The sequence below is a fragment of the Tympanuchus pallidicinctus genome, unplaced genomic scaffold (genome assembly GCF_026119805.1).
Source record: "Tympanuchus pallidicinctus isolate F22 unplaced genomic scaffold, pur_lepc_1.0 scaffold15, whole genome shotgun sequence".
NCBI classification, from domain to species: Eukaryota; Metazoa; Chordata; class Aves; order Galliformes; family Phasianidae; genus Tympanuchus; species Tympanuchus pallidicinctus.
The window spans coordinates 30,414,037-30,428,239 of record NW_026294669.1 but is presented as its reverse complement, the minus strand read 5'-3'; the positions used below and the strand labels follow the sequence as shown (position 1 = coordinate 30,428,239).

Sequence of the window (14,203 nt, the reverse complement as noted above, 5' to 3'; positions counted from 1 at the left end):
CAAGGCACCATATGAGCATGTCAGTTATTCCTTTATATGTGACAAGTGCATCTATGTAACATGTCATATTCCAATCTGAGGTAAATCTCTACTCCTCACATCCATCCCTGTTTTCATTGTGACATATCTTTCAACAGTGAAAGGAAATATTAATCTGCTCCTACCAAATGATTTTTAACCATGTACCAAATCAAATCACTAATGTACATTATTTCACAAATCTGAAAACAATCAAAAGCCTACCACAACCACATAGTAGATCCTGTGCTTTGAAAACAATACACCCAAATCAGTCCTGTTACATTTCATGCGAAATACAGCCCATAAGCACTTTGTATTGAACAGATTTAGAAAACTAAGCAGTGAAGGTGTATACAGGATTCATGTAATGGTGCCAAGTCTTAAGTTTCGTACAAAAAGTAGCTGATAGGAGAAAAAATACTGATTTCATTTTCAAACAGGGAACATCTTCAGCATCCTAACAGTAACTACCCTCACATCACAAAAGCAAACAGAATAGACAAGCAGCAAAATTAGTTAGGCTTTAGCAACCAGCACCGCAGCTCAAACAACAAACATCAACATTACAAAGCTTCTAACCTGTCCTTTTAGCTCTTCTCTAATGGATTGAATCACTGCAGTGCTATATACGTGTCAGGTGTGTACATTCTGAAGTTGTACACACTACAGAAATATAGCTCCTTGATTGCTCCTAAGTGTAGCTGTCAGCTACTACAAAGAGGCATAAGAGTAGCTCTCTGCCACAATGATTAATTTTAACCCTACCTGCCAATTAACATGAAACCTCATCACAAATCACGTTTTGCACGCATAATCAACATCAAAATAATAATTTTCTTGTTCTGTCAATAATCAACTTTAGTTCACCCTATCTTTCTCAGGTGAATACAGCAAAACTTTTAAGTTCAGTCGATGTGTGACATTGGATTATTGCACAGTTAATGCTGCAATTATGACCACTGGGAATACCCCAGCTTCATACTGCCTCACATTATTGCCCTGCAGAAACTCAAAACAAAAATAAAACAACATAGCTAGCCAGACAGAGAACTGAAATGAGCTCAGCAGAGCTATGGAGGAGAGGCCAGGGGAACATGACAGAAAATGACTAACAGTTACTCAGGAGAAAAGTAGAAAATGTTTACACAAAAACATTAATGCACAACTTTATGTTAATTCAAACTGTACCAGCTCAGTATTTCCTTCTTATAATTCAACTATTTTTAAATTACTTGTTGCAATGTCTGCTTTCTACTTTTTAGTTATTTTATTTTAATATTAATATTTTTATTTAAAAAAATTAGTTATTTTAAAATAACTAGTATAGTTATTTTAAAATCAGTTTATTGAAATCTCTGTGTTCTGCAAGAAGGCTGCTGAACTTTCTTGAGACTAGGGTCAACACATTAAAAGGCTTAGATTTTTTTTTTTTTGTCTAAAGGGCAAATAAAATGAGCTAGGTAACTTGGAGGGTATAATCACTTGTGTGTGGCACACATCAGGAAAGGTGACAACAACACTAACAGAAGAAAATGAACAGTTGCATTAACAGCAAAGGGGGGAAAAATCCTAAGGAAATTGAACAAAGTTATAAGCGAAAATTAAAAGGACTAAAAATAAATCTATTTTATTGTGAAGTAACTGTGACAGGAAAGGAATTGTATGACTTCCCATATGGTTTTGCTTCATTCTGTCCCCAGGGAAACTCTGTCCCATACTCTTGTAAAGTAAAATAAATACAGCCTCATAAGATAAACACACAGAAATGAGGGTAGTTTGTTCTCTTTAAAAAAAAAAAAAACACCAAAAAACAACAAAAAAAAGTTAAAGATAGTTTAAGTGTGAAGGTCAGTAGACATTCAGACCCCATTTCCAATCCGTAAATAACACACCTACACAGCTTTTGTTTCTTTAGGAATAGCAAACTTCTCCTAGTTTTTAAGAGAGAAGATAAAAGACTGTTCAAAACAGAATGCAAACAAAAAGCATTAAGTTTTGAAGTTGATAGTAAATAACATGCTCCAAAATTGCAGTATACAAGATTCTGATAATTCCCAAGACTTGAGTTTTGACCACTAAACATCCAATATTAAGGAGAATTCAAAAATTGGATTACATTAATTGTTCGTACAGCCCTGAATCAAGAAGACGATAAAATTACAGCTCTAACATATTCTGCTTTTAGAATATTAAGTAGATGAGTTACAGCTGAGTTTTCATTAGCAATATTAGTAAGTGCGGACACCGTGCTGAAAGGCTAAATGCACTCTGAAGATCATATAAGTACAATGACAGCTGAAATCCAATTCATCTCCAGACTGCAAATCAAACAGCACACAAAGAAAAAAATAAACTGAATTACTGAAAGTTTACTTCCAGAAAAGAAAGTCAATTTAAAGTATAGTTGAATATGTTCTATCACAAAAGCTACATTAAAAAATGAAAGATGTGGATTTATCAAGTAATTGCTCATGTGACTACTTTTTAATGAAAATTTATACGGGATGTATGTGATAGGAAAAGCAGACAAAGCAGATTGTGTTCTCCAGCTCCTTAGCATTGTTCTAATTGCATGCATTGCACATAATGTAAACTCTTTAATGATTACGTATCTCAAAATCAGTTTAAATAAGAATCTAAATCAACTTAGTATGGATATAAGTTTGTCACCTTCATAGGTGACCACAAACTCTCTCCTAGTAGAATTAAAGAATATGAGGAAGGTTACAAAAGAAGAAGGACAATTTTTCCCAAGTAGATGCCTAGAAATTACTTAAGCTTGCCTTAGATGTTCATATCTGTACTGACAGCTTGGACTTCCTGTCTTTGCAACTGTCTGTAAGGCATTCAGGAAGGAAGGTTTATATCTTTATATGTTTTCCATGAAGTACTTTGATGATTAATTTCTATAGTATGAGTCACACTGACCTTTCACATACTCTCCCCATCTAAATTGTTGTCCTCTCTACTTTTCTCATTGTTACATGCCTTTTCCTCTTTTAAGTTATATTTATATTTTCTAGAACCATTATTTAAATCTTAATTTAGTTTTTTTTTTTTTTTTTTTAAAATACAGACTAATATCATTGTTTTTCATTAAACAGTTACTAAAAATGAATTTTATGCAGATTATCTTAAATAAGATATTGAAGAAGTCCCCAGTGATGGTCGGATCACTAAAGTCTGCAAGCCTCACTCACTATCCTATTCATTGTCTGAGTGTTTTACTTCCTTGAGAATTTCTGTAACACACTGTGTGTGAAATTGATTTGTACTAACATCAGATTAATTTGCCTCTCCTTAAACATTCTCATAGTATTAACTGCTTCAAACATTACAAACTTTGGAAGGATTTGAAATAGCCTGGCACAATAATGTCTGAGTCAAGCCTTCCTTGAAGTTGTCGTACAAGAGGAATTGTTTTAATTACTTAGAGCTTTTTTTTTTTTTTCTTTTTTTTCCCCTTCAAATTGCAACTAATGGCTTTCTTTGAAATATCTTAAACTTATTTGGAGCTAAAAATACCTTAATCTGGCATTCTGACAACCAAAGATGAGTTGCATTAATATCTGTAAAGCTACATTAATTGCTGCCCTGTTTCAGATCTCCACACAGAAGCCTCCCTTTTTAATCTGTACATATTTCTAGAATCTAAATATTTGAGTACTGCATCTACCACATTCTAAAGAAAACCTAACAGCAGACACTTTTCTACCAGCTAAAAAAGAGATTTATAAAACAAAGTTTGTCACAAAGTACTCACCAAACTCCTAGGAACAGTTCTTGAACTCAGAAAGAATTCTTGAATCAGTGCTGAATGTGATCCTCCCCTACCAATTCATGCTTAAGATAATACGTGGGGGTGTAGTGTAAAACTACAAGGGCAAAATTGCAACCTGATCTTTCTAGAGCAGCCCCCTGCCTGTTGATTCATCAGCTAGTCGTGGCTGCTTTTGCAGAGCACAGAAGTTTACTCTGGGTAGAAGTCAGAGATCTGCAGCAGCAGCCGGGAAGTTTCCTGTTTCAAGTTTTCAGATCTGCCTGAGCAGACTGCTCTCTAAAAAGCACTAGCTAACTCGAAATACACTTTTAAAGAACATACAGACTATAGAATTTTCTATTATTTATTCCTAGAAGACTTTGATTCAGGAGAATGCCATATTCACTGCATATTTAAGACAGAGATGTTGTAGTTTATAACTCTAGTGTCTTTTTTTTGTTGTTTATATTTGTTTGTTTTTTTAATGTTCATCTGTTTTTAAATAAAGCCATGCTATGCACACTAGGTCTAGGCTACACTGCAGTATCTGGAGCCTGACCATGCTAAAGGCTATGCTGCCTTTAGTAAAATATACACAGTTCTCCTGTGTAGTATGCTGGCATGTACTAAAATTAAAGGTAAACATAATTATGGTATCTTACCCTTTTCTCAGCCACAGTACTCCTGTAAGACAGAGACATTTAACTTGCCCATATAAAGACAGTAGGCTAGAATCCTGTTCCTGGACACAACACAAAGGGAATTTCCCAAGAAATGAATTAAATAGCAACAGAAGGAACAGATGAAGAACAATAACTTATACAATCAGCAGCTGTAACTAACTGCAATTATTTCCAGGCAAACAAGCGAATCAAATCACTTTCATGGAGGATTTTTATTTGTATACTCATCAACATCCTGAAACAGATAGGAAATTTCTCAAATCCAATTAACAGCCTTATTTGTTCTGAAAGAAACAGAAGTGCTTCTGGTAGCATTTTGGATATTCTGTCTATTGTTTCTGGATTGTAAGCATGTCTGCAACACATCTCAGGGCAAAGTCAGTAGCCAGCTGAGTTGACCATCTATTAACTGGATCAATAATTAAATGGATTGTCTTCCCTGAGAGGGACTAGAGGCACTCAAAATGTAAAGGTGCAGCTTAAATACTGGGGGTTGAGTTCCGCTATACAGTTACTAATTATCAGCTCCTAGCTCAGATAAAGGGGAGAGCTTTCAGGAGGAGCTAGCTGAATGGAAGCAGTCTGTCAAGTATGGAACATTAAACTTTTGAAAAACATTTTGGGGGCCCATGCGTTAGGAACTGATATCTGGTAGTGCATCTCTTAGGAGTCACAAGTCAAATGGACCAAACCAGAAGTACTAAAATGATACAGTGATTTAAAAAAAAAAATCTGCCTGTAAATTTGTAGTAGAAATAACATCACCTATGTTCCCCAAAATGACACATTCCCCCCAATGTCAGGGACACTGCTAGGAGACTTCCCAGACTGATCTGCCCTTCTGACTACTATCTACCATTGATAGTACAGACTAGCAGTGAAGAAGTTAATGAGAAAAGCCTGAAGGCTATCAAAAATGACTTCAGAGGGCTGGGGCGGGTAGTTGAAGGAACAGGTGTGCAGGTGGATATTACATCTGTATCTTCGGTAGCAGGGAAGGATACCAGGATGATCCTAAAAACCCATCTCTTGAACAAATGGCTTAGGAGTTGGTACAAACACAGAAGTTTTGGGTTTTTTTTGATCAAGGGGCAATTTACTCGGCACCTGGCATGATGGCTTCAAATAGAAGCAGCCTATCTCCATGTGGAAAGAGGGTTCTAGCCGAGAAACTGGTGGGACTTACTGACAGGTGTATAAACTAGGTATGAAGGGGGAAGGGGATTGAGGGGGCAGTTCGATGCTCAAAACAGAACTTGATGGGTGGAGACAATGGAGTTCAAAGGCTTGGAGAGGGGTGGGGAGATGCTGCTTCTCTTAAGTGCCTGTATACTAATGCACGTAGCATAGGAAATAAACAGGAAGAGCTGGAGTTCTGCATGCGGTCGTGAGGTCACGATGTCACTGCAATCATGGAGACATGGTGGGACAGCTTGCATGACTGGAATGTTGTCATGGAGGGCTGTGTGCTTTTTAGGAAAGATTGGCCAGCGAGGCGGGGTGGTGGAGTTGCTCTTTATGTGAGAGAGCAGTTAGAATGTATTGAACTCCACTTGAGGAAGAGTGACATAGCAGTGGAGAGCTTGTGGGTGAGAATCAAGGGGCAGGTAGGTAAGGATGACACTGTTGTGAGTGTGTACTACAGGCCCCCGGATCAGGAGGACGAGGTTGATGAAGCCTTCCATAAGCAACTGGATGTAGGATCACGTTCCCAGGCACTGGTGCTTATGGGGGACTTCAATTATCCAGATATTTGCTTGATGAACCAACATGGCCAGGCATGCACGGTCCAGACAGTTCTTGTAGTGTGTTGAAGACAACTTTCTGATGCAGGTGGTGGAGGAACTGACACAGGGAGGGGTGTTACTGGACTGGAAGGATTTGTTAAGGAAGTAAAGGTGGGGGGCAGCTTGGGTTGTAGTGACCATGAGATGGTGGAGTTCAAGATCCTCAGTGGAAGAAGCAAAGCAGAAAGTAGGATTGCTACCCTGGACTTTAGGAAAGCCAACTTCGATCTCTTCTGGGACCTACTTGGAGCTATCTCCCATGGGCTTGGGTGTTAGAAGGCAAGGGGGCCTCTGAGAGCTGGTCAGCATTTAAGCAGCTCTTCTTCCAAGCTCAGGATCGGTGTGTCCCTGTGAGCAAGAAATTGGGAAAAGGAGGCAGGAGACCTGTGTGGATGAGCAATGAGCTCATGCACAAGCTCAGAGGAAAGAAGGTGGTCCATGAAATGTGGAAAAAGGGTCTGACCACTTGGGAAGAATATAGGAACGTAGTCAGGGCCTGCAGGGATGCAATGAGGAAGGCTAAAGCCTGCCTGGAATTGAACCTGGCTAAAGTGATAAAGGATAAAAAAAAAAAGGCTTCTTCAAGCATGTTAACAGCAAAAGGAAAACCAGAGAGAAAAGGAAAACTAGAGAGGCCCCACTAGAGTGGGCCCCTTACTAAGTGAGGAGGGGGTTCTGGTAATGGGGGATGCTGAGAAGGCAGAGAAACTGAATGCCTTCTTTACTTCTGTCTTCAGTGAAAAGGCTCTCCCCTCAGGTTTCCCACACCCTGGAGGTTAGTGAGAGGGTCTGGGGAATGGGAGACTTCCCTTTAGTCAGGAAAGAGGTGGTCCGTGAATGCCTAGGCAGTACTAAGGTCCACAAGTCCATGGGATCTGATGGGGTGCATCCACGGGAGCTGAGGGAGCTGGTGGAAATCATTGCTGAACCTCTCTCCATCATCTTTGCGAGCTCTTGGATAATGGGGGAGGTCCCCGAAGACTGGAGGATAGCCAATGTCACTCCAGTCTTCAAAAAGGGCAAGAAGGAAGACCCGGGTAATTATAGGCCTGTCAGCCTCACCTCTGTCCCTGGAAATGTGATGGAACAGCTCGTGTTGGATGTCATCTCCAGACAACTGGGAGAAAAGGAGGTTATCAAGAGTAGTCAGCATGGGTTCACCAAGGGGAGGTCGTGCTTGACCAACCTGGTGGCCTCCTATGATGTTGTCACATGCTGGGTGTATGGGGGAAGAGCAGTAGATGTAGTCTACCTTGATTTCAGCAAGGCATTTGATACTGCCTCCCATGACATCCTTATTACAAAGCTGAGGAAGTGTTGGATAGATGAGTGGACAGTGAGATGGGTTGAGAACGGGCTGACTGGCAGAGCGCAGAGGGTCGTCATCAGTGGTGCAGAGTCTGACTGGAGACCTGTAACAAGTGGTGTCCCCCGGGGGTCTGTGCTGGGTCCGGTCTTGTTCAACATCTTCATCAGTGACCTTGATGAGGGGATAGTGGCCACCCTCAGCAAGTTTGCTGATGATACAAAGTTGGGAAGATTGGCTGATGCCTGAAGGCTGTGCTGCCATTCAGAGAGCTGGGCAGTAAGAAACTGGATGAGGTTCAACAGAAGCAAGTGTAGAGTCTTACACCTAGGGAGGAATAATTGCATGCACCAATACAGGCTGGGGGATGAGCTGCTGGAGAGGAGCTCTGCAGAGAGGTACCTGGGTGTCCTGGTGGATGACAGGTGGGCCATGAGCCAGCAGTGTGCCCTTGTGGCCAAAAAGGCCAATGGCATCCTGGGGTGCATTAAAAAGAGCGTGTCCAGCAGGTCGAGGAAGGTGATCCTCCCCCTCTACTCTGCCCTGGTGAGGCCTCATCTGACACAAACATAGTTTATACTGTAATTGTGCCCCAAAAATTGTCTTACAGCTCTATTTTTTTTTTGGCCTTCTTATCAGTAAACGGATACACAATACCAGCAGAACATCAGGAAGATGGAAAGAAAATGGTTAATAACTAACCTCATAGCTTAAGAGTACTGGAGCAGCAGTCATCTGGAATTTCTGTCATCAATCTGAGTTGAAGATTACAAAGGCTGAAGTGGACAGAGAGAGAGACAGTGAGCTTCAGATTTAAATTTTCCAATACTATACAGCTTTACTTTATTTGTGCAAAATTGGTAAGCCTTAGCAAAATGTTATACTTGAACGTGGTGGTGTTCAGAAACAAAAATTGTAGCAAATGTCAAGTATTTCTATTTTACTGTGACAAAATGTAGGCAAAGCATTTGCATTACGCGAACTTTTCCTTATGCATATACAATATACACTATATACAATAATATGCATATACAATACATTATTTGGGGGAAATCTATAATCCATGAGGAAAGACTGGCAATAAAACACAGCGGGAGAAACACAGAAGTGTTTGCCTATGCAAGCTGTTCTTCAGGTCATAACACAAGTCACTCTGTCAGTGAGGGTGTGACACTATTTGCATTCTTCTTCAACAATATAGATATTTCTGATGTTTTATTGCCCCCTAGTGATGCCAATTCATTTTTCTATTGCTTAATTCTTTTACAACTTTCCACAGAATACAGTATATCACAGTAACGTTACTTTTGCAGTACTCTAAAAACTCATTTAAATATATTTTTCAAGTTTTTCACTTTTCAAGTTTTCCAGTTATTTTAGTGATTGAGAAACAGCCTACATTTCTGAGTCTGAGGATGTACCATACTTCTCAGTAATCTGAAGCAGAGGCCTGGAAGGTCTGAGTCTTGAGCAAGTAAGCACAGCATAACTTCCACTGCATGGACTTCTTGAAGCTGCGCTATCGGTTCTTAATCAGTTTTTCAGTTTATTTCTCCATTTATGATCTTACATAATTTTACAATTACTTCTTCATTCACCAATTTCCAAATGGTAAAATAGTGGGAAACTTGGAACGCTTTAAAGCTGAAATTCTAAATAATTTGTTTGTATTGCTGTCTTTTTGAAAAGCACAGACACAAGTTACTTCCTTAGCACAATTACAACAACAACAAAGTACAGAATATATCACATAGCATTTTGAATAATAGCAATATTTCAAGAATCAGTTCCAACAACAAATGTGAGTAACTGAGGAATTAGAGGGTCAGGTCAGTACTAAATACCACTTATTCTTTAGAGCCAGAAGCTATGTGAGATTTAAATTTCATTACAAAATTCACATTGACTTTAATTAAAACAGAATCAGGTATGAAAGAGTGGTATGAAATTTGCCACCTTCCTTACACATGAAACATTTCTGAATTATTTATTTCATAAATCTGATAAAAACGGAAACTTTTTCATTGTACAGCAGAATTTATCCCTATGGTTGATCTTACCTGAAACAAAATATGTAAAAGATACTGCCAGTTGAACTCTTGTTACTGCTAGGTTATCAAAACTTACATGAAATGCTACATGCCCTCATTATACAATGTCTCAATAGAGAAATAAATTGTTTAAAAATAATTTATTCCTCACTTGGCTCATACCATGTCAAATTCCCAAAGACACAATGGCTAATTCAACATCTACATAATTTTAATTAATCACCCATTCACTGTGTTTTCCATTCTCATGCATCCCCTACTTATCATCTGTTCAGTATTTCACTAAGAATCTTAGGAAATAACCCTCCCTTTCCATCTATGTCCTTCAGCATTGATAAAAATGTAGATTAAGTCTAAAACTTCCTGGCTTAGTCACTGGATGTCACTGTTGCAGCACTAAGTAGTTAGATATTTTATCTGGAAACAGACGATAAAGTTACCTATTTATTCTTTTTTAAAGGATTTCTTTCTTATTCAGGATGAAGTTAGTGTGACTTATATTATAGACAGAGATAGGGCCTTAGGATAAGTTTATGCTTTGTGAAATAACTACTAGCTCAGTTTTCACTTAATTTCAGAACTGCTTCTCTTTCAGTGAGAAAGCATGCCCATTCTTTGCTTTTGTTGCTAAGAGCTTGATTTCTGAATATATATTTTATACGTACAAAAATGCTCAATTCTAGTGTATATACACAAGAACATATACATATAAATATATACACAATAACACTGTAACTAAATGCATGTATATATGCATATGTAACATTGACATAGTATTTCTAAAAAACATTCCAAAATACTTTACTAGGTAGGTCTATATAAAAAATTAAATGTAATGTGTAATTATTGAAAATAGTACAACACCTCTTGCCTTAGTTGGCTTGAGGAAAAGCTAAACCATCAGAGAAACATTAATCTACATGTTTGCAATCTTCAAGCTCTAGTAACTTAAACAAGCATTATTAAGAAGTCAGCCTTATAGATACTTTTCCAAATCCCCTTGATATGCATTATATCACCATTACAGTTATCAACTATAGATGTATTATCATAGCAGTATTCAACTGTTTCCATCTCTTGTTTAAATTAACCAAAATGAAACTCAAAGGAACATTTAGATAGATGACCAAGAACGAGCATTATTTCCTGTCTCTGTATTTTGTATTGATTTCTGAGAAAGTTATGAGTTGTGTCTGAACGTCCCTTGTCTTAATAAATAATGAACAGAAATGAAAATTGTTTTCTCTGTGGGGAATTTTACTGGAAGCCACTGGTTATAGAGGCTCCTCTAAGAGAGCCTAAGCAGCCTTCTATGACATTTTGTTTTTCTGTTTTTAAACACAACAGCTTCTCACAACCTGCGAGGCTGAATACTCCTCTATGATATGGCTGGAAAATAAAGTAGGCATGAGAGATGCTCAGACCATGACATAAGGAGCAACAACAGGAGTTTCACAATATGCTTTCAGAAAAGTATTTTGAAAGGATGAGTAACAGTAGGAAATGGCAGCTGAGGACACCACCAATTGCTGCCAGCTCAGGGAAGTCTAAGCAGTAACAATGTATTTACTAACAAACTTGCCAAATCTGCATCTACTGCAATGTCAAATCTGCATCCTTCTGCTCACCCCACTGCAAACACAGGGTCATTATGCTCTTGCATAATGCCAGTTTGCCCTTGTTATTTGTGTGTTCCATCCTCTTGCTCACTCCTAATCACTATACCAGCTATAGAAAGACAATACAACCAGATGAACAGCAAACTGATGGGCTGGCAGAAAAATAAAACAAAGCATTATGCCCAACTCCTAGGATGCTCCACTATTCTCTGAGCCTGGTCACTAGCTCCCCAACTCACTGGCTTGCAGACAGCCCAAGCATATTACTTGGAGAGGAAAAGCCCTCTTTAGAAGATACTGAGAACATTTCTTGAAAATGCTGCGTACATCATGGCTGTCTTCAGCTGCTATCTTAGAAAACATATCTAAGCCTAACAAGTTCCTGAGGTGTTCTCATGAGAAGAAAGCAGACTACTAAAAAAAGCCAATTGCTCCTGTGTGACAGTGCTTCTGCAATGAGCCTACTTATCAGAGGATTATTTACAGGGCAACTGCAACTCCTAGAAGGCATAGAACAATTGTCTGTCCTGTGCCATGCTCATACTCTCCATGAAGCTAAGGACAATTGGTGCTTCTCAGGTAACAGAATACTAATCCATCTTCAGCAGAGTTCATACTGCCTGGCAGTGAGACAAAAGTCTCATTTTCCCAGTACTACTTTTTTTTTTTTTTCCAGCAACTGAGAATAAGTAATACATTATGAGCAGATTAAACATGGATAGGAAGTCTAAATATCAGAGATCCTATTCTGAAGAGACAGGTTATAAAAAGGGCAATGGATCAAGAATTCCTATCAGATAAAGCAAGTATGAGATCATGTAAGTGGAAAGTCAGTTAGTTACAATGAAAATTTACAAAACATGTTTATAATGCAGCCTTGAAATCAAAAAAATTTTTACATCTTTGGATTTTGTTACAAACCAGAAGATGAAGTTCAGAGGTGTTTCACTAAATCTCAGGCTGGACCAATTAACAGCTCTGCACTGAAACCATGAAGTACTGGCAGCTTCACAGAATTTCCAGCTGCAGTCAGCAGCTCCTTTCTTTGATAGAGAAATGACTTCAACTAACATACAGGGTTCAACACACTTCCTATGAGAAACAGTTTCATGGTGCACCAACAAAAATAGAAAACTTGAAAAAGATCTTTTGCAAGATTGCCTGTCTCAAGAGACAGGAAACAGAACATAATGCTATGCACAAGAGTTTTCCATTTGGGCTTAATCTTTTCAAAATGAAGAGTAAACATCTGGGATGCTGACCAGCCAAGATCCCTTAAGCATGTGCTTATGTCTGAAACACATGAGTAACAAAACTGCAAGAAGGAAGTCTTTCTACAAAGGAGAAAAATATTTCACAGGAAATCTACATTCAACTGTATTTACTACTGAATTTTGTCTCATCAGCAAAAGTATATTGGTCAGTAACTTCTAAGGAAAACATCAAATTTAATTTCTGTAAAATACTAGCTAGTGGAGGAATAATTTTAAATGACAAACATCGCCCACCAAAATACTACATTCACATAGATAACTTTTTCATAATCTCTGTGAAAGACAATACAGAAGTCAAAATGTATCATCACATTTTTGTATGCCTCTCCAAACAAAACCTACAGCAGGTTATTTACCAATGAGATTTCCTTTTGCTACTAATTTTGTGAGACTGCAGTAATCAATCTTTATTAAACATCACTGTGAAACTGGATCAAGGCTTGAAGTCTCCATCCACATTCCCTAAATTAGACCTTTTTAATAAGAAAACACATCAAGAGGAAGGATTTTTCATAAAGTCTGGGTGCTATTGGTAAAAGAAGATTAAGTATTACTCTGTATTTCTATTTGATCCTCCACAATTTCTTTCCAATACCACACAAATCTCTTTTAGATTCTGGCAGAAACCTGACAGCTTGTTTTATTTCTTTAAAGCATGTGGGAGAGTAGGGGTCATAGTTTTTGCTTCCTTACACTTCAGGGTAATAAAGCCCATCCAAAGCCAAGATAGTGTAATACACAGTCATCTCTAATACACTGGATGACTATTCTAATGCAAGCATACATATTTATTTCACAGAATAATCCTCATACATGCAAGGCTGCCACTGCTTGCACTTAAATTTCAAGGAAGCTCTTAATACAAACTACTTGCAGTAATACAGATAATGAAGCAATTTCCTCTCAATATCTGAACATAAGCTGAACTAACATCTCTGATCATCAGCAGAGAACCTACTGAATCCAGGAAGAAAACCATACAAGAATAGTCAAAGTCCAATCAGAAACTTGGATTTCTTTCCTGAGATAATGCTAAATAAGTGACATGAGTGTAGGAGGGCAGGAGGCCAAATGAATACACACAATTATGAATCAAGGTTATTACAAGCTGGTTGCTTTTTTTTTTTTCTGTTTCAGCTGCTTATGAATAACCTAAAGGGAAAGAAATTGTTATCAGGTGAGGAAGTGATTATTTACAGCCATAACATGCTTTGAGCAGGCTATGCCATTCAGTGATAATACACAAACAATCTTCATGACTGCGTATGTTATCTTAACACTGGAAGAGATTACAAGGATTTACAATCCATTGCTTCAATGAAAAACCATCACACTGACTGTAAATAAAGCATACGCTCACATCACATAAGGCAGAAGCTCTACTAGTAGAGATCTCTAGCAGTTCTACTGCTCTACCTCTCAGGAGTGAAAGATGCACAGGAGTGAGATCAGAGAACATGTATTAGGAAAAAAAAAAATTTGTGTGTACGTTTGAATTAATATTCAAAGAAGAAAGGCTGCATCATACATTTCACTGTGATTTCTTCTGAGCATGAATACCTTTGGTTAACTGCCATTTTTAAATGCTCATTTCTGTACATGCAGCCTTGTGCTTTCAGGTTGCTGTACAGACTGGAAGTGTCAGATGAGTAGTGGGAAGAGCACTGTTCCAAAATATAGAACATGAAGAAGTCAATACGTT

At 38.2% G+C, this 14,203-nt stretch overlaps 1 protein-coding gene across 8 annotated transcripts in view; it reads right to left on the bottom strand.

The window, feature by feature from the left end:
- Nucleotides 1–14,203, bottom strand: part of TFPI (tissue factor pathway inhibitor) — a 205,806-nt gene that overhangs the window by 20,354 nt on the left and 171,249 nt on the right. For 6 of the 8 annotated variants that reach the window (XM_052676495.1, XM_052676497.1, XM_052676501.1 and 3 more), the window contains one exon: nt 8,260–8,333. In XM_052676495.1, the coding sequence (XP_052532455.1) occupies nt 8,260–8,264 (5 nt within the window). In that variant the 5' untranslated portion in view covers nt 8,265–8,333. Of the gene's footprint in view, nt 1–3,784; nt 4,038–8,259; nt 8,334–14,203 lie in introns of those variants that run through there. The other 2 variants (XM_052676500.1, XM_052676502.1) reach the window with 1 other exon arrangement.